The 19,692-nt window shown below is 42.8% G+C and overlaps 1 protein-coding gene across 2 annotated transcripts in view; it reads right to left on the bottom strand.

Moving 5' to 3' along the window:
* Positions 1-257: 257 nt before the first annotated feature.
* LOC109912085 (collagen alpha-1(XXIV) chain-like) overlaps positions 258-19,692 on the bottom strand; it is a 25,180-nt gene continuing 5,745 nt past the window's right edge. The window contains exons 3-11 of one of the 2 annotated variants that reach the window (XM_020511465.2): positions 19,362-19,415; positions 17,531-17,566; positions 11,376-11,411; positions 11,249-11,275; positions 8,380-8,445; positions 7,138-7,306; positions 6,936-7,045; positions 4,322-4,540; positions 258-2,065 (exon numbers count right to left, since the gene is read on the bottom strand). In XM_020511465.2, coding sequence (XP_020367054.2) covers positions 1,919-2,065; positions 4,322-4,540; positions 6,936-7,045; positions 7,138-7,306; positions 8,380-8,445; positions 11,249-11,275; positions 11,376-11,411; positions 17,531-17,566; positions 19,362-19,415 — 864 coding nt within the window. In that variant the 3' untranslated portion in view covers positions 258-1,918. The remainder of the gene's footprint in view (positions 2,066-4,321; positions 4,541-6,935; positions 7,046-7,137; positions 7,307-8,379; positions 8,446-11,248; positions 11,276-11,375; positions 11,412-17,530; positions 17,567-19,361; positions 19,416-19,692) is intronic. The other variant, XM_048602135.1, reaches the window with a different exon arrangement.

Below are 19,692 nucleotides of genomic sequence, written 5' to 3'. Positions count from 1 at the left end.
TGATAGTTTCAGTCAAACAAGAATAAAAGCCGTAAATTAACAATATTTTTACAGTTGTCCTGATGATAATGGCAATCTCCTGTTGAATGAGAACTCAGTAACTGAGAATGGAATAGACTTTCATTGTCTTTACAATTCCAATAATAACAAGATAAATAAAACTTTCAATTGATGAACTGATTATAAATTGTTTGTCTCAGCCCTAAAACCAACTATACAAAATATGCACAAATAAAATTAAGTTGCATGTCATAGAGTGAGTGATCAAGATTTAATATATAATAGCAAGGTATAACCTTAAAGCTGAACAGAAAGCATGTAGTTGTTCTACAACATTCCTCTAACTAGCGAAGCATTTTTGTCTATCTACAGTCACCACACACACTGTGCCAATCTGTACAGCACTTCCATACAATGTCAGACACAATTGGTATAATTACACAGTTCATATAAATAATGTTTCTGATAGAAATAAATGACCAAATAAGTACTTTTAAAACAGAAAAATACTGAATGTAGCCAGTACATACATTTCGAAAAAACAAAATAATATCAAAACCGTAGCACCTTATTGACTAGCACCTAGGACATCCAGGAGGCTGATGTGTCACAAACTGTAGTCTGCAGTTCTTTGTATCTGTATCTGCTGATGGCAGATGTCCATCACATGAGCAAACTCTGAGGTTCAGGAATGACAGGGGAAGGGGCATCACCTGTGAATGCCAACGTGTAAGTCAATAACCAGGGTTCAGTACCCACCTTGGTCAATGTTCAGCTAAAGAGCCTCACCTGTACAACCACTACCAGATGGTTATATGTAGGTGGCTGGGTCTGTGTCTGTGCTTGGTGCTACACTACAGAATGCCTTCTGCTGAGCGTTGGCACTGGTGTTTTGGATGCATGTTGCCCGCCTGTCCAACAACCTGCGCTTTGGAAAGTTGGGGTTGGGAATTGGGGTTGTGTGGGGATATGGAGCTGATGGGAGTGAGTGGACAGGGAAGGAATTGGAAGGGTCTTTTGGGTTGAGTTGTCTCCGAGGAGGCATGCCTATCAGTGGAGAGTGAGTCCTCAATGGCAGCTCAGTGACCCAATATCTGAACAAGGGCATTGGTTCAAAATGCACCAGAGATAAGCATTTTATAATCAAGTGGTGCTGGAGGGGCCCCACCTGGCTCTTGATAAATTAGACCCTTCTCAGTTGGGTGCCAATAACAGTACAAAGCAATTCCCTAAGGCCTTGGATGGATTTACCTGTGCAGACTGCAGGAAGGTTACTACTGAGCTAATCAGCTGCTTCAATGATTGAAAACCAACTATGGCTTGCATCTAATTGGGAATCACCCTGACCCTTGCTAACCTTAGATACGTGGATATGTACCTCCACAAAGTGGGCAAGACAGATCTCTCAACAGACTGGCCTGTTGACTGTTGAACATGAGGAACATCCAGAAGTGTCAAAAGTCCAGATGGAAGACAGGTAGGGTATCGGAGGTAGAGGACACTTCTAGACGTAGATAAGATTAGATAAAACTGCGCACTTGTTCCGAGCTGTCTTCCACCTCTCATTGGAAGACATTGCACATTCTGCAATAAATAGCCTTCAGTGCTATTAAGGGTCTTTCTTTCTCAGTCTTGGCTGAGTGAGTGGAGCGGAAGTCTCAACTGATACGTTACTGAAAGTTTCTGTGACTTGGAGCACAGAATATTGTGCCTGATCCATCAAATGCCTTCATTTCCAGCTAACTGCAGTGACTGAGATAGAGAGGCATCAATTCACTCTTTGTGAGGAGTCAGTTTGAATAAAAATTGTTCCTGAGCTCTCCACAGCGAACAGAGATAATCTCTCCAAAAACTGACAGCTCCAGGGAGTCTAACTTCCCGACAGACTTAATGAGGGCAACTCAGTTGTGTTATCTTCCTACAGAAAGCAGACTGGGCCAATTTCTATACGGTACTGTTTCGCTGATGTGATGTGAGGGAGCTTGTGAATTTCAACGATCGGAAGTTGACTAACAACCTGAGTGTTGAAAACGAACTGTGTCTGTTGCCAAGTCCCATCTTGAATCTGTAATTAACAAACAAATCAGAGTCAAAGCAGGGTTGAGCAGCAAAGGGATTTAGGGGATAGCAAATATTGCGGAGTTAATGATAAATGAGGTGGAGGAGACACGTTTAAATCCCGACACTGCAGCCATGGAAGTTAAATTCAGCTCATTGAACCAAAAGAAAATCAGTAGGAGCAAAATACTGCAGATGCTGGAATCTGTACTGAAAACAACAAATACTGGAGATCACAGTGGGTCAGACAGCATCCGGAGAGAGAGCAAGCTAACGTTTTGAGTCTAGATGACTCATCATCAGAGCTGCTGTGAAGTGTGGAGGGGGACAGCATTTATACAATAATGGGAGTGTAGAGCGCTGAGGAAGAAAGGATGTTGATTGACGTTTTGGGCCCAGACCCTTATTCTGAAGAAGGGTCTAGGCCCAAAACGTCAGCCTTCCTGCTCCTCTGATGCTGCTTGGCCTGCTGTGTTCATCCAGCTCTACACCTTGTTATCTCAGATTCTCCAGCATCTGCAGTTCCTGCTATCTCTGAAAGGATGTTGATTGTTCAGATTAAGTGATCAGAATGTGAGAATGGCAGAACAACGGTGCGTCCAACTGCCAGACTGAAAAGGACAGACTGGGGTGGGGGAATGGGGTGGGGGTGGGGTGGGTGGGAGGGTGACAGAGAATGCAACAAAAAGAAAGGGAAGAAATGGGAGCTGGTTCACAATTTAAAGGTGTTGAACTCAATATTAAGTCCAAAAGGCTGTAAAGTGCCTATTCTGAAGATGAGATGTTGTTGCTCCAGTTTGCGCTGTGATTCACAGGAACACTGCAGTATGTCAAGGACAGGCATGGCCATGCGAGCAGGATGCTGTGTTAAAATGACCAGCTATGGGAAGGGCAGGGTCCTGCGTGTGCACAGACCGGAGGTGTTCCGCAAAGGGGTCACCCAGTCCGCGCTTGCTTTCAGTAATTAGCAGCAGTGGCAACGCAGCTTCTAAATTGTTGTGGTGACCTGTCTACTTCACAAAGGAAAGCTGTCAATCTCTATCCACTCTGTGACCCCAGATCCACAGCAACATGGCTCGCTCTTAATTACCCCTTGAAAAATGGACAGTAAGGCACTCCGTGATCTCAAAGGTCATTCAAGATGGGCAATATGTGCTGGCTGTGCCAGCAAGCCATCAGCCTGTGAATGAATATATATATCTGCAAATATACACAAAACTGCACAAAGCTTGGTTCCAGTTCCATCATTTGCCAGTTGACTTTCTGGGAAGGAAGGGATACAGTGAGAAGTGGAGAGATGATGTTAAATCTGTCTAGAACCTTGAGTTATGCAGACATCTCTGCCCTCGTCATTATAGAATCAAGATCGATCAGGCACTGGGCAAGTGCAAGAAGAGATTTACAAGAATGATGCCAGAAATGAGAGGTCACACCCTTCAGGAAAATTTTTTTAAAATTCCTTCATGAGATGTGGGTGCCACTAGCCAGACCGGCATTTATTGCCCATCCCTAATTGCCCAGAGAGCAGTTAAGTGTCAACAATATTGCTGTGGGTCTGGAGGCCAGACCAGGTAAGGATGGCACTTTGCTTCCCTGAAGGACAGTAATGAACCAGATGGCATTTTCTCACTATTGACAATGGATTCAGGGTCATTATTAAACTCTTAATTCCAGAAATAATTGAATTCAAATTCAAAACCATTGGCAGGAATCAAATCTGAGACCCCAGAACATATGCTGTGTTTCTAGATTAATAGTCTAGCGACAATACCAGGCCATCACCTCCCCAATCTGAGATCTGAACACATTAGAGACCTTTATTTCAGAAAACAGAAGACTGGGTTTTGATTTTCTAAGAGATAATTAAAGGGCAATAAGGGAAGTGGTGATGGAAACCCACGCAGACACGGGGAGAATGTGCAAACTCCACACAGACAGTCACCCAAGGCTGGAATCGAACCCAGGCACTGTGACGCAGCAGTGCTAAGTGCTGAGCCACCATGCTGCCCAAGCTGATCTTCAAGCTGAATTTTCCACAAAGAAATTAACTCGAAATAAAATCCAAATGCTTAGATGCCAGAAATCTGAAATAAAAACAGAAAGTTGCTGGAGAAACTCAGCAGGTCTGGTAGGATGTGGAGAGAGAAACAGAGTTAATGATTTGAGTCCAACATGACTCCTCTTTGTTCCATTTTCCAAAATTTTCCGTTTTAATTTCAGAAATTGACCTGAATTGTCAGTTACAAAATCCACAGAAAATTACCTTGCACCCATCTCTTATAACCTTGGGTTGAAATACTGTATTTGCCTTAAATATCTGGCCATTCCATCCTCTGAAGTGTATGGAATTAGCGAAAGGATCCTTGTTGGTACTGTTCTTCCAAACTGGGAAATTGAGACAATGAATTGTAACTGTCTGTATGGCTTCTGAACTTAGCAAATGTAAAAAATTCATCTGTACTTTTCCAATTCCAAAATCCAGCTGCAAAGAAAAATGACTGGTTAAAACCAAGATCAATGAAAAATTCATGAAATTCAAACAGAGAACCACAAGAGACTTTTAATGTAAAGGAAAATAAAGCACTGTGAATATCAGTAACATAAATAGACTGGAGCAACTGGGGTTTTTTCTCTTTAGAATAGCGAAGGTTAAGAGGAGATTTAATCAAGGCTCCAAAATTCATGATGGGATTTTTAGAAGAAGTAAGGAGAAACTCTCCCCACTAGCTTGGATTAGTTACCAGTGGAGTTACCATGATTGATAAAAGAAATAGATGAGAAAACCACTTTTCACCCAGAGAGTTGCTATGATCTGGAATGCGCTGCCTGAAAGGGCAATGGAAGCAGATTCAATAGTGACTTTCAAAAGGAATCAGGGAAATACTGGAAGGAGAGACATTGTGAGAGAAAAGAGTGAGTGAGCAGGACTAATTGAATTGCTTTTTGAAAAAAATTGGACGATGCTCCCTTCCGTACCTTGATATTTTATGTGAAAGGAAAATGTTAACTTGACTGAGGAAGGTTTTGAGGTTGAAACCCATTCTATCCCCATGGAACCCCAGGTGGCTTTTCTCCTCTCCCCTGCCTGGGCTACCTGAGCACACTTGCAGATTAAGGGGTTTCTCACACCTAATTACCATCTGATGGTGGATGGTGAGGTCTGAGGAGATAACAAGAACTGTAGATGCTGGAGTCAGAGATAACACAGTATGGAGCTGGTGGAGCACAGCAGGTCAGGCAGCATCAGAGGAGCAGGGAAGTTGACGTTTCAGGTTAACACCCTTTGAGTCCTGATGAAGGGTGTAAACCCGAAGCCTTGACTCTCCTGAAGCTGCCTGACCTGCTGTGTTCCTCCAGCTCCACATGGTATTGGCTGTGGTAAAGTCCAAGGTGTTCCTGGGTACAAACTGGCCACTCCACGTGACTGGTATGTGCCAGTGTTAATACTGTAGACCAATAACCGCCATCCTCCTTCATCTTACCCCATCAACATATCCTCCCACTCCCTCTTCTCTCATTAGTCAACCACAAATGCTCCATTTTATTTTGATCCTTGTTGCATCCAACTTCCAAATCCATCAAGGTTATCAGCTTTCAGGGGTTGTTGCTCGGAATAACACAAATGTATGTCTCTTGGCCCATTGTGTCTGAGCTGACTTCTATGCCATCCGATATTCCAATATTTTGGGTGGCATGGTGGCTCAGTGGTTAGCACTGCTGCCTCACAGCGCCAGGGACCCAGGCTTGATTCCACCCTCAGGCGACTGTCTGTGTGGAGTTTGCATGTTCACCCCGTGTCTGTATGGGTTTTCTCTGGGTGCTCCGGTTTCCTCCCACAGTCCAAAGATGTGCAGGTTAGGTGGATGGCCATGCTAAATTGCCCGTAGTGTTCAGGGATGTGTAGATGAGGTGGGTTATAGAGGGATGAACCTGGGTGGGATGCTCTGAGGGTTAGTGTGGACTTGTTGGGCCGAAGGGCCTGTTTCCACACTGTAGGGGTTCTATGATTCCCCTTTCCATAGCATTGCACCCCTTTAATTCCCTTTTCCATGTTTTATTGAGTGTTGCTGGCATACTGGTAATGTCCTTGCATGACCAATCTAGGGATACAGGCCCATGCTCAAGGGGGACGGGTTCAAATCCCACCATTAGCAACTGGTGGAATTTAATTCTAATTAATTTGCAAAAAAAAAAAATGGAATTGAAAGCTAGTCTTGGTGAATATGACAACTATGATCCTTTAAAGAGGGGAAGCCTGATCTCATCTAGATCCACAGCTGTCAGCTGCCCTGTGATATGACCCAGCAAGTCCCACTGTTACCACATGGACTGCAATAGTTTACGAAGGCAGCTCAGCACCACCTTCTCAATAAGTGATGGGCAATAAATGCTGTATGTGACAATGATATTCACATTCCATGAGAAAGTATAAAAGGAAAACAAATGGAGAAATTGCTGGAAAAGCTCAGCAAGACTTGGCAGCATTTGCGGAGAGAAATCAGAGTTAATGTTTTGAGTTGAGTAACCCTTCCTTAGTTTTTATTTCTGATTTACAGCATCCACAGTTCTTTCAGTTTTGAATTAGGCTAAAAAAAAGTTGTTTCTAAATATGTTGTTGATTTTATTTAAACTGTCCTTAGGGCAGTAAGTTTCAGATCCCAACAACTTTAAAACCTTCACATTGTGTCTATTTCTTTTACCACCTAGTTTGAAATTTAGGTCCTTCTGTGGGTGGCAGTGATTTCTCTTTATTGACTCTCTCAATACACCTAACCATTTTGAACACCTCTGTGAAATCACTTCTGAACCTTCTCTCTCTAATGATAACAATCCCAGCTCCTCCTGTCTCTCCACGTTCACTGAAAGCCTTGCGTTACCTTGGATGTAGTGACAGGGTGTAAACATGTTTGGCCGCCAGTGTTAAAATTGCAGAATACTTCGATAGTATCCGAAGAGCAGCCCAAGTTGGGGTCAATCCAGTATTTGTCTGCAGGGATGAGAAAGGACTTGTATCAGAAACCTGAACCTGAGCAATTACTGTTTTCAGGTGACAGTTTAAACATGCCGAGCTCCTCTCACCATTAGATAATTTACTTTCACAGTTCAGCAAGTCCCGGCAAATCCGAACAGGATGCTGCTTGGTTCCCAGGGGGTTCTTGATATTTTGCATCAAGCTGCTGAGATAGTGTAAAGTTTTGAAAATCTCCATTCCTTGCTCTACGAGTGGGACGTCAGTGTTCTGGTAATTCTAGAGAACATGTGAATCACAATGTGAGATAACAGGGACAAACTGGAGAGTCATGAGCAAAGTGAAATATTCAGGTACAAAGTAATACACATTGGAAACAAAAACAAAAATTGCTGGAGAAACTCAGCAGGTCTGGCAGCATCTGTGGAGAGGAAGCAGAGTTAATGTTTAGGGTCCACTGACCTTTCTTCAGAACAGGTTGTAGCTGGGAAAAGGTTGCTATATATGCTAAAGATGGGGTCAAGGGGAAACAGTGGAAGTTAACTAAAGGTAGAGATGGAGCCCAGAGAAAGAGAAAAACAGTTGCGCAAACAAAAGTCAGATTGGGAGAATGACTAACTGTGAACTGGGACCATTAGTGACTGACTAGTGGGTTGTTTGTGATGGCAGTCCATGGCATGACAAGGCCTGATGTGTTGGGGTTGGGGTAAGGACATGGGAGAAGGTGTTCAGGGCCTGGAATTATTGAACTCGAGTCCAGAGTGCTGCAGGGTTCCCAAGCAGAAAATGAGATGTTGTTCTTCCAGATTGTGCCAGGCTTCGCTAGAGCACTGTTGTGAGCCCGAAACAGAGATGTTAGCCAGGGAACACAGTAGTGTGTTGAAGTGGCAGCAACTGGAAGCTCAGGGTCATTTCTGTGGAAAGAATGGAGGTGTTCTGCAAAGTGGTCAAATGAGACATATTATTTAAAGATGCATTTCCAGGCACGGTGATACACGCAATGAGATGTTGAAATATGAAACAGTTAATGCATTTTTCTTCACGTGATGTCATTGGCATTTGTTACTCATCCCTAACTGCCCTGGAACAGAGTGGCTTTTCGCTATTTCAGAGGCAGCAACGTATTTCCTTCCCACATGAACTAAATTAGCTTTTAATGTTACAGACACCAAATTTCCAGAGTTGATTATCCAGGTTGAAAACTGATCAGCTGCCAAACTGAGATTTGAATCCAAAATTGCTGTTGAACAAGTAGGTCAGTGATGTCACCACTACACCACCATCACCCCCTTCAGGCTGTTGTTGACGAAGGAAATAGTTTAGTTGAGTCAAAGATCGAACAAGGAGCTCACCTCAAACTGAAGGGCTTCATTGGATGCAATCAAGGCTTGAATAGCTGCATTGATATCCGCATGTCTCTACATTACAGGCCATGAAGGACATAGAGAGAAATAGAAACCATCAGTCAGAACTGCCCTGTTGATGCAATCTCTGCTCAACAAGATTCATGAACGCTAGTGCTGTGGAGTGGAACACCTCAAACCTTCAGAACCAACATCACACCGTTTCAGTCCAGGGTCACAGTTAGACACCAATTGACTCCACAAGGGGACTTAGCCTCAATGTAAGATAGTCAGTAACAAAAACATCTCCTTTATCCAGGGAGTGGGTAGAATGTGGGACTCATGACCACAGGTTGAGGTGAATTCTGTTGATACATTTAAGCTGGATGAGCATCTGAGAGACAATGGTAGAGGATAGGCTGATAGAGTAATATAACAGATATGTGGGAGGAGACTTGTCCGAGGAGAAACACTTACACAGACCAGTCATAGTGTACGTTCTGTCCAATTCCAATTCTGTGCAATCCCAAGTAAAAACATGAAACAGTGAACATAAAAACCTGACATTTTCCATGTAACCAGGTCAAAGTCATACCTGTTCTGTTAATTCTTCCTTTCAGTTTCATTGACACTTCTATCACACAAGACCAAACACTCCAACCAGAGTGAATCCATTGCTTAATGTCCACTCCCATAGCTTCTAGCCTCTGCCATCACTAACCCTAATACATGAAACTACTCATTCTCCTCAAGTTTTCACCCAGAATCTTCACACTTTCACTTCGGAAGAATCACTTGTACAGCTGGATATTTCAATTGTGGACCAGGTAAGAGTGGTTATTTCTCAATGCATTTCAATTGGACAGTCAGGGTATCCCTTTGTACACCTGCAGATATTATCCCAACAGATCGCACGGGTGGGGGTCAGGGCTCCTTATGTTGGGGGGAGGGAGCATTAGGTATCCTTTGGGCATAGGAGGTCAGGTGCCTTAAAGACGACAAACTGTGGAGACGATTGTACATAGAAAGTGCAAAAATCACATTGGAATTGGCAGAGGTGTCAAGGAACTGTCCAAATAAACATGTCTGGAATTAAGCAAAGTAGCTAAGTATCACAGAATGTCTGTTCATGTAAAACCATGTAGGATTGTGCTGTATGACTGATTTCACAATCTATCATTGTCACAAGGGGGCATTTTGGTAATCAACTCCAGCTGCTTCTTAAAGAGAAATGTTTCTTGACATAAGGGATTAGGAACTAGTTGAGAGATTTTATTCCAAGAGTGACATCAACAACAGACACCATCAACATGGCACATGAAGCTTGTCTATGGTGGATATTTGATGAGTTGGAGAGGATAGGGCAAAGGGTGGTGACAAGGGGGCATAATTTGGAATATGGCTGCACTGGGTCTTTGGGATGATCTGAAGCATAGTGTGGCACAAGAGGAGTGACAGGCTATGGTGGGGGGGGGGATGTGTAGAGGGGTGTAGAGTGGCATGGAGGCTATAACGGGCCAGGTGGATCGGTAAATGGACATAGGTTGGCACAGAGGTGTGAGGGGCTGTGGGGATGGTAAGGGGTTACCCTGGATTTGGCTCAGGAGTGTGTGAGGATGAAAGGATGGGAGCAAGATCAATATTTTATGTTTCAATCGTTATTGTTTTACAGTGCTGGAGACAAGCTTTCCACTCAGACCTCTTCTGTAAATAGCAGCCACCTTCTCTCTAGTCTCCTGACTCCACTCCCAATCCAGTATTCGGCTATCAGTCAACTCTGCAATTCGACCATAGCTGATCTGTTTCTCAATCCCATTTGTCCTGTCCTCTCTCTGTAACCCTTGATCCTCTTACTAATCAAGACCCTATCTATCTCTACCTTAAAGACATGATGTAGAGATGCCAGTGTTGGACTAGGGTGGACAAGGTCAGAAATTAGCCTGTTAGACTATAATCTGTTGTTGTGTGATTTCTGACCTTATCTTTAAGACACTCAATGACTTGGCCTCCACAGCCCTGTGCAGCAATGAGTTCTACAGATTCACCCATTCACCCACTATTACCTGACAGGAAATTGTAAATGCAGGAGGACAACTTTTAAAGACAAAATCAGAAATTACCGGGGAAACTCAGCAGGTCTGGCAGCATCTGTGGACAGAGAAACAGAGTTAACGTTTCAGGTCCCTCTTGAATAGGACCCTTCTTCAGTACCGGACACGACACATTAACTCTGTTTCTCTCTCCTCAGATGCTGTCAGACCCGCTGAGTTTCTCCAGCAATTCCTGATTTTGTTTCTGATTTCCAGCATCTGCAGTTCTTTGGTTTTTTTGTGTTTAGGGCACAATTTTAAAGGTCTGGTTTGCAGAGCTGTGATATCCCCTGCCCCTGGGTACCCAATCCCAGGACAAACACCAGGGGCTGTGGACCCCACGTTCTAGACTCCCTAGCTAGAGGGAAACATTCTCACAGCATTTAAAACATGGGAGTTTTATTCAAAACCATGAGATATCTGAATGTATACAACATCCTTGAAAATACTAAGAGTCAGTAGGTTAATTCATGTTGAAAACTGCATCTATGATTCCTCTAAGTCTGTGTTGCCATCAGATTCCAGTCAACACTCCAGGAATGTGGGTGGAAAGGTGACTGGGAAATCTATTGGCCATTTTTCTGAAGGTCTATAATTGTTCATGGTTGCCTATGGTTCAAATCCACAATCATACGTAAAACTGTGTCTTGTATGGTCTTCAAATTCAGGAAAACAGTTGTTTTTTTCCCCTCAAAGAGTAAACAGAGATTTCCAAGATGCAGGTATGAAATGAGAGAACATGGAGATTTTGACTGGAAGAGGTGGAGTGGATATTGGATATTACTTACCAACGGACCAGGGGTCCCAGGAGGACCCTGCAATGAAAGAGTTCACTTTATTGTAGCTGTTCATTTCAGCATAAACGAGACTAAAAACAAACCTGAAATAAAAAACATGATGGAAAGGTCTACTCACTGGTGGTCCAGGCTGCCCGCGTGGTCCTTCAGGTCCCTGACAAAGAACAAAGGCTTCACTAATCATTGTATAACTAAACAATGATTACAACATTTAAAAGGTATCTGGATGGGTATATGAATAGGAAGGGTTCAGAGGGATTTGGGCCAGATGCTGGCAAATAGGACCAGATTAATTTAAGATATCTGGTTCAGCATGGCCAAGTTGGACCGAAGGGTCTGTTTCTGTGCTGTACCACTCTATGACTCTAAGACTTTCTTTCTCATTCATTATGTCTTCTCCAAGAAACGTGGGGGATTTACAGTACAGAAAGAGGCCATTCAGCCCAGCTTGTCTGCTGGTATTCATCCCCCACATTGACACACTTCCAACCTTTTTCATCTCACTCCATCACCATATCCTCCCTTTCATTTTTCCCTCATGTCTTTATTCATCTTCTCCTTAACTATGGCCACAATATTCACCTCTACTCTCTCCCCAAATTCCCAATTGGATTTACCGGCGGCAACTTTATAGTGACGAGCTCTACATAATTTCCAAATTGACCAATTCGGAGATGTTATGACACACGCTCTAGAGCAGGTGAAACTTGAACCTGGGCCTCCTGTATCAGAGACAGGGGCACTGCCACTGCACCACAAGAGGCCCAATAATGACCTCTCTTTAATGAATGAATATTTTATTCAGCTATCCTTTAAGGACTTTGCATTTAGTTGTTTTCATCGAACAAGGACGTTGACATTGTAGATTAACGATGACATTTGTTGAAATCTTGCCCTGACAGGAACATTTGAAATGGTGCAGTGGATTATTTGCATATTGAAGTTTAAGAAAACATAATTCGATAAAGGATTTCAACATGCCAGATTTGTTGTTTCTGGCACAGAATCCCCAGGGTCTGAGACGAACTCCAATTTTCTCTTTACAAGAAAACAAAATGTGTGTACGCAGCATCTGGTCACATCTCAAATAGACTAAAAATCTTCACAACAGCAACATGCAATTATGTAGCACCTTTCTACTGTAAAATGACATCCAATATGTTTCGCAGCGCCTTGTTTATTAATTTGACTTTAGCACTGAGCCATGTAAAGAGATATAAACATATAAATCAGGAGCAGGAATAGGCCATTCAGCCCCTCAAACCTGTTCCTCTATTCTATGAGATGATTGTTGTTCTGTTTGTGTTTCGAATTGCACATTTACTGCTGATAACGCTTGATCCCATGGCTTAACCCCACCTCTGCTGCCTTCTGAAGCAGAATTCCAAAGTCATACAACCCTCTGAGAAAATGCTTCTCCTTGTCTCTGACCCAAAAGGGAAACTTTTATTGGCACCTAGCTCTGGATCGACCCACTCAAGGAAACATCCTTTCCACATCCATCTTGTCAAGACCATTCAGAATTTTAGACACTTCAAACAAGTCTTTCCTCACTCATCTAAACTCCATTGGAAACAAGCCCAGTCTGTCCAACCTTTCCTCATAAAACAACCCACCTATTGCAGGTATATATTCTCTAAATTACCTACAACACATTTCTTTCTTCAGTAAGAAGGTGAATATTGTGCACAATGTCTCAGAGGTGGTCTCACCCATGACCTGCAAACTGATGTGTACCATTGTTACTTTAACGGATGCAGCATGATGTTGGATTCCCCCTTGAATTGGTATTCTTGTGAATGGTCCTGATGAGAATAAGTTGAAAAAGCATTGGTAAAATGTATTTCTTTTCATCATTATTCACGTTCTCTAACAGCTTACCTTCATGTTTAAAGATAGCTTTCCATTAGTCTTCTTAATTACATGCTGCAGCTGCACATGAATAAACCATGACTCATGCACCTAGAACCTTCTGCACCAAGGAATTCTGCAGTCATTCTCCATTAAAGTAATACTGTTTTTTTCATTATTCCTGTCAAAGTGAAATAACTTCACACTTTCTTACATAATGCTCCATCTACCAGATTTTTGCCCATCACTCAACCTGTATATATCATTCTGCGACATCATTTTTTTCTCTTCACAACATACATTCTGACCTGTCATAGAGTCATACAGCACAGAAACAGACCCTTCGGTCCAACCAGTCTGTGCCGACCATAATCTCAAACTAAACTAGTTCCACCTGCTTGCTCCTGGCCCATATCCCTCCAATTCATTTCCTATTCATGTACTTATCCAAATTTTAAACATTGTAATTGTACCCACATCCACCATTTCCTTTTCAATGTTTGCAAATTTAGCTGCCATACCTTTGCTCCCCTCATGTAAGTCAATGATCTAAATTGTAAAAGTTTGAGGGATTAGTACAGTCCCCTAAGAGAGCCCTGTACCATCAGAAAAAGACCTATTTATACATACTCTCTGTTTTCTGCCAGCCAGCCAGTCTTCTATCCCTACTAGTGTGTCATGCCTGTCACTATATGCTTCTACTTTGTGCAATAACCTTTTACATGTATCTTAGATCAAGACAAAAACTTGGCCAAAAAGGTTTCTTAAATAAAGAGGCAGAGAATTTTACAGAGGGAATCCCAAAGCCTAGGAATCCCCTCAGTCAAGATACTGTTGAATAATTAAAACGGGAAACCGGAAGTGATGCCAACCATCCCAGTGAACTGAGGCATATAAATAACAAACGGGACAGAACACCAATGCTTCACTGGAGGCGCACTGATGATGTTACCCAGCAGGGTAACAAAACGTCTGCAATCAAACACACCGACTCAGTGAGCAAGTCTACAACTCCAAAACAGGAAACATAAAAGGATTTAAAGCATGCTGAGATTGTGAAGGGCTGGAAGAGATGAAGGGGGCCAGGCATGGAGGGATTTGGAAATAAAAATGAGGAATTGAAGTTGGAGTGTGACTGCAAAGTCCTCTGGACAGTAGGATTGAGAAGCCTCCAAGTGGATCAGAGAGAAGAAACCCCGCTTCTCTTTGGGCACAGAATCTGATCGTCTTGGCAAAGGCCTGAAAGGTTTGGCTAAGATTTGTCAGTGGAGTCAGTCTTACACCAGATCCTGTCTCACCATGCCCAGGAACTGAGTGCTCTCCAGACACAGGAACGTGAGAAACCTGAAATATATACCTTAACTGCTGGAAAAGCCCAGCATCTGTGGAGAGAGAAACAGAGCTAATATTTCGATTCTTCTTCAGAAATATGAGTTAGAAGAAAGAGCAGGCCACTCGACCTCTCGACCCCTTCCCCCATTCAACAAGATCACAGCTGATCTGATTACTCTACATTCCCCACCCACCACTGATCTCATCCCCACTGCTCACCAAGAATCTACCCACCTCTGCCTCAGTGTCATCCTTATGATTCTCTATTCTCCCTAGCTTAGTAATGCCTGTTTAAGTAAAGCTACCATTGTCCCACTCTCCCATTAGGCAGAGAGAGAGACAGAGAAAGAGAGGACTGCTGGTGGCTTAAGCTGAGTGTCACCACATCTCAGGCGAGGGGAGAGGTTTAGAAGTTGGGACCTTGACGATAACCTCAGCTGGTGTGGGAATTGAGCCCACGCTGATGGCATCACTCTACATTGCAGACCAGCCATCCAGCCAACTGAGCTAACAGGTCCCCTTGTTTAGGAATGTCAGTGACCACCACCCCAGTCACTTGAGCACAATTAAATAGCCAACTGATATACAATTAACACAAGATAATCTTGTGGTGCAGTGGTATTGTCCCTACCTCTGAGCCAGGAGTCCCACCAACTCCAGAGGTGTGTAATAACATCCCTGAACAGGGTGCTTAGAAACACATTTCCACCCTTGGACCAGAGTTTAAATTCCACCCCCTTCTCGAGATATGTCTGATTGAAAATAACCTTTTTGCACCAAAACAAATGGCTGTGGATGCTGGAAATCTGAAATGAAAACAAAACTGCAGGAGAAGCTCAGCAGGGTGTGTGAGAGACAAACAGAGTTAACGTTTCAAGTCTGATACAATTCCGCTTCGGAACCTGCAGGAAACACCAATCTCTACTGATTCTCATTTCATTCCACATTCATAACAGTTTGATAGTGAACTGCCCACAGGGTGTAATGGAATCTGTCCCCTTCCCATGTCTGCCCAAACTCTTCAATGGTCATTATCCCTGGAACACTTTGAGTAAGACTTACTCCTGCTAGACCAAAAATATACAAACTAAAAAGGTTGGCATAAATTATTTTAGTTTAAGAAGTTTGTTCATGCCTGAGTGATTCACATAGAAACCATCAGTATTATATAAAAAGGCCAAAATCTTTCATCCTGTAAGCACTGGCTTTCTTTGTAACTGTTTGAAGTCCCCATCTGCTGCTGGTCCTCAGCAGGAAATCTCTACAGCAGCAGAATACTCTCTGCATTGTCTTAAAATTGAACTCATTACCACGGGGAGATGGTAAGGTGTTCTGTGTAGACACACTCTGAAGACCAGCCTTGAGGGACTGAATGGCCTCCTCTTTTCCTAATGCATGCTTATAGACCCTAGAGATGTAGGAGCAGAAGTAGGCCATTCAGCCCAGCGAGTCTGCTCAGCCATTTGTGTACAAAATGATTAAAGGTATAGATAGCGTGGGCAGCCAGAGACTTTTTCGTAGGGTGGAGGTAGCTTTAACGAGGGGGCATAGTTTTAAAGTGAGTGGAGGTAGATATAGGGGAGACGTCAGAGGTAGGTTCTTTACTCAGAGAGTGGTCGGGGCATGGAATGCATTGCCGGAGAGGGTAGTGGAGTCGGCCTCATTAGGGGCATTTAAGCGGCTATTAGATAGGCATATGGATGATAGTATAAGGTAGCAGTGGAGGTTAGAAAGACTTTAGGATTAGGGTAAAAGTTCGGCACAACATGGTGGGCCGAAGAGCCTGTGCTGCGCTGTACGGTTCTATGTTCTATGTTCAATCAGCGAGACCATGGCTGATCTGATCATCTTCAACTCAGCTTTTCTGCTTTTTCCCCACAACCCTCAATCCCTCTCACAGATTAAAAATCTCTCTCTTTCTGCCTCGAATATACTGAACAACGCAGCCCGAACAGCCCTCTTTGGTAAAGAATTCCACAGATTCACTACCCTCAGAGAGACAAAATTCCTTCTCATTTCTGTCTTAAATGGGCAACCCCTTATTCTGGGATTATCCTTTTTGATCCTATACTCCCCCTCAAAAGGGAACGTGAACATACCTCTTCCACTTTCCACATCTACCCTGTGAAGCCCCCTAATAATCCTTTATGTTTCAATAAGGTCACCTCTCATTCTTCTATATTCCAGTCTAGTCAAACTCTCCTCATAATACAGTCCCTCCATACCTGGTATCAACCTAATGAACCTACTCTGGACTACTTTCGATACCAGAATATCTTTCTTTAAATAAGGGGTCCAGAGCTGTTCACAGTATTGCAGCTGTGGTCTGACTAGTGTATAAATTTAGCAAAACTTCAGCACATGAGAATGGAACAGGGGGACATATTGATACAGTGAGACAAAGAGCAGAAGGAGGAGGGTCATACAGAAATGACTGGATTATTGTAAAAACCCATCTGGTTCACTAGTGTCCTTCCAGGGAAGGAATCTATCATCTTACCTGGTTTAGCCTACTTGCCACTCCAGACACATATCAAAGCTGCCCTCTGAAATGGCCAAGTAAGCTATATAGTTTTATTCAAGGCTGCTCACCAGCATTTTCAGTAGGGCAATTACAGATAAGTAATAAAAACTGCTCTCACATCCTGAATAGTTTCTGAGACCTTGCTGTGCAAACTCTATTTGCTATGTTTTTCTACAAACTTCACAAAGATACAGAAGGCCTATAAGACAGAAATAGACTTCTTGGCCCAACTGCTGACATGTTCTCAGAGATAGTAAGAATGTTCTGTTCTATATAAATGTCTGTCCACCCATTTTACCTTTCACTTTATCAGTGTGTTACATAAAATTACATCAAATATACAGCACAGAAACAGGCCGTTCAGCCCATCTGGTGTTTAAACTCTACGTGGCCTTCACACCAACCTACCTGAAGTATACCAAACATGTAGGTTTATTGAAATATTGAGATTTATCAAATCAGAAATTCAGCAACATGAAACTTAGTGACATCTCAAGTATTCTATAAACATGTTACGGAAGAGAGTAAGGTGGTTTCACAACTGGTGATTTCTGATACAGCCTTACCATTTCCCCTCTGGCCCCTTTCACTCCCTTTGGACCCTGTGATGGAAAAGAAAAAGAACACATTAACTGAAAAGTAACAACATAATAATTAATAACATGCTGGATCAGTTGTTAATTTCAAATCAGAGATGGATATGTGTTTGTTAAGCAAAACTATTAAGGGATATGGGCCAAAGGTAGGTATATGGACCAAGGTCACAGATCAACTATGATCTCATTGAATACTGGAACAGGCTCTAGGGGCTGAATGGCCTACTCCTGAACCAATGATTAAATAAGTACATAATTAATTAATGTTTAAATAATTAATTAAATAATTTTCTTAAGGTATTTTAGATGCTTGACTTGTGGGAGTTTTCAGTGGCTCTGACATCATTGAGCAATACACAGGAGACCATTCAGCCTGGGGGGTGCGGGGCCAGCTCCTTGAAAATGCAATCCTAATTAGTCCCAGTCCCCACTTGTCCCCGGAGTCTGGTCATTCTATTCTCCTTTCTGTAATTCCACATTTCCTTTTGAAAGTCATTATTGAATCTACCTCCACTGTATTTCAGGCAGCGTCTTCCAGATCAGAATTACTCACTGTGTCAAAAAAATTCCCTTCATCTCCCCCCTCTGGATTCCCTTCAATCCGTGTCCCTCTGGCCATCAACCCTCCTGCCCTGAGAAACAGTTTCTCTTCAGTTACTCTGTCAAAAGTCTCTTTCTCAAATCACCTCAATCAAATCTCTTTCCCTCTCTCCATTCCGTGGAGAACAATCTCACCAGCAAATCCACATCAGAAAGATTGTCTTTACTCTGGGTTATTTTTCCAATTATCCCCGATGTTTGTTTTAAAGTGAGGAGAGATGAAAGAAGCACAGGTTTGAAGTAAAGAAAAGAAAAATTTCAAACCAGCATCAACGGATTCTTCACACAAAGATCAATTGGAATTAAAAAAGAAATCCCAGATGGATCACTTCACTGGAGGCTGGAATTACTTAAGGAATAATTGGATAATTTAGGAATTTATTTTGTTCTTTTCATGACGTGTGGATAGTATCTATTATCCATCCCTAATTGCCCAGAGTCAACCACATTGCTGTGGGTCTGGAGTCACATGTAGGCCAGACCAGGTAAAGATAGCAGTTTCCTTAAGGAAATTAGTGAACCAGATGGGTTTTTATAACAGTTGACAATGGTTACATGATGGCCAATGGGCTTGCTTTCAATTCCAAAATTTCCACTGAGCTCAAATTTCACCAGTTGCTGTAGTGAGATTTGAAGCTGTGCTCTCAGAAGATCACCCTGGAGTTCTGGGTTGCTAGGTTAGTGATATGACCACTACACCACTGCCTCCCCAGGATCACTTAAAGAGAACAAACCAAATGGTCTTGGTCAGAGAGTCAATACCTGAGGCCTTCTCTTTAGACTTTCTTTAAAAATTCATTCACAGATCATGGGCACATATTGTCCAATTCTACTTGCCCTCTCGGCAGTTAGAAGTCAGACCTTTTGCTATGGGTCTGGAGTCACGTGCAGGCCAAAGTGGGTAAGGACAGCAGTTTCCTTCGCTAAAGGACATGAGTGAACTGGATGGGTTTCTCCCCCAGCAATGGGTTGCACGGTCATCATTTCAGATTTTATTTCGTTATTGAATTCAAATTCCACCTTCTACCATGGTGGGATTTAAACCCAGGTCCCTGGAACATTACTTGGGTACCTGGATTAATAGATTGGTGATGATACCATTAATCCATCACCTCCCCTGATGAGGCTGACAAGATTAAAGGGCAGATCACCCTGGGACACTCGCTGTTACAGATGTCGTACAACAGATCCAGACACTTACCGGTTTCCCAGCAGGACCGATAATTCCAGTGGGTCCAAATGGTCCGCTGTTTCCCTTTGCATATGAAAAAAAATTGGAAAGTTAAGTAGACACACCAGGGTACTTCTACTTTACAATCTCTAACAGAATTATTTATCGACTGTTAGGCTATGGCCTGCTCTTGACTTTGGGTTGTTTTGACACAATATCTAACAATGATTCAATTACGTAGAGATAGTAGGAACTGCCGATGCTGGAGAATCTGAGATAACAAGGTGTAGAGCTGGATGAACCCAGCAGGCCACGCAGCATCAGAGGAGCAGGAAAGCTGACATTTCGGGCCTAGACCCTT

This window comes from Rhincodon typus, chromosome 10 (genome assembly GCF_021869965.1).
Source record: "Rhincodon typus isolate 14 chromosome 10, sRhiTyp1.1, whole genome shotgun sequence".
Classification (NCBI taxonomy): Eukaryota; Metazoa; Chordata; class Chondrichthyes; order Orectolobiformes; family Rhincodontidae; genus Rhincodon; species Rhincodon typus.
The sequence above is the reverse complement of the archived record's forward strand: the minus strand, read 5'-3'. Positions and strand labels throughout refer to the sequence as shown.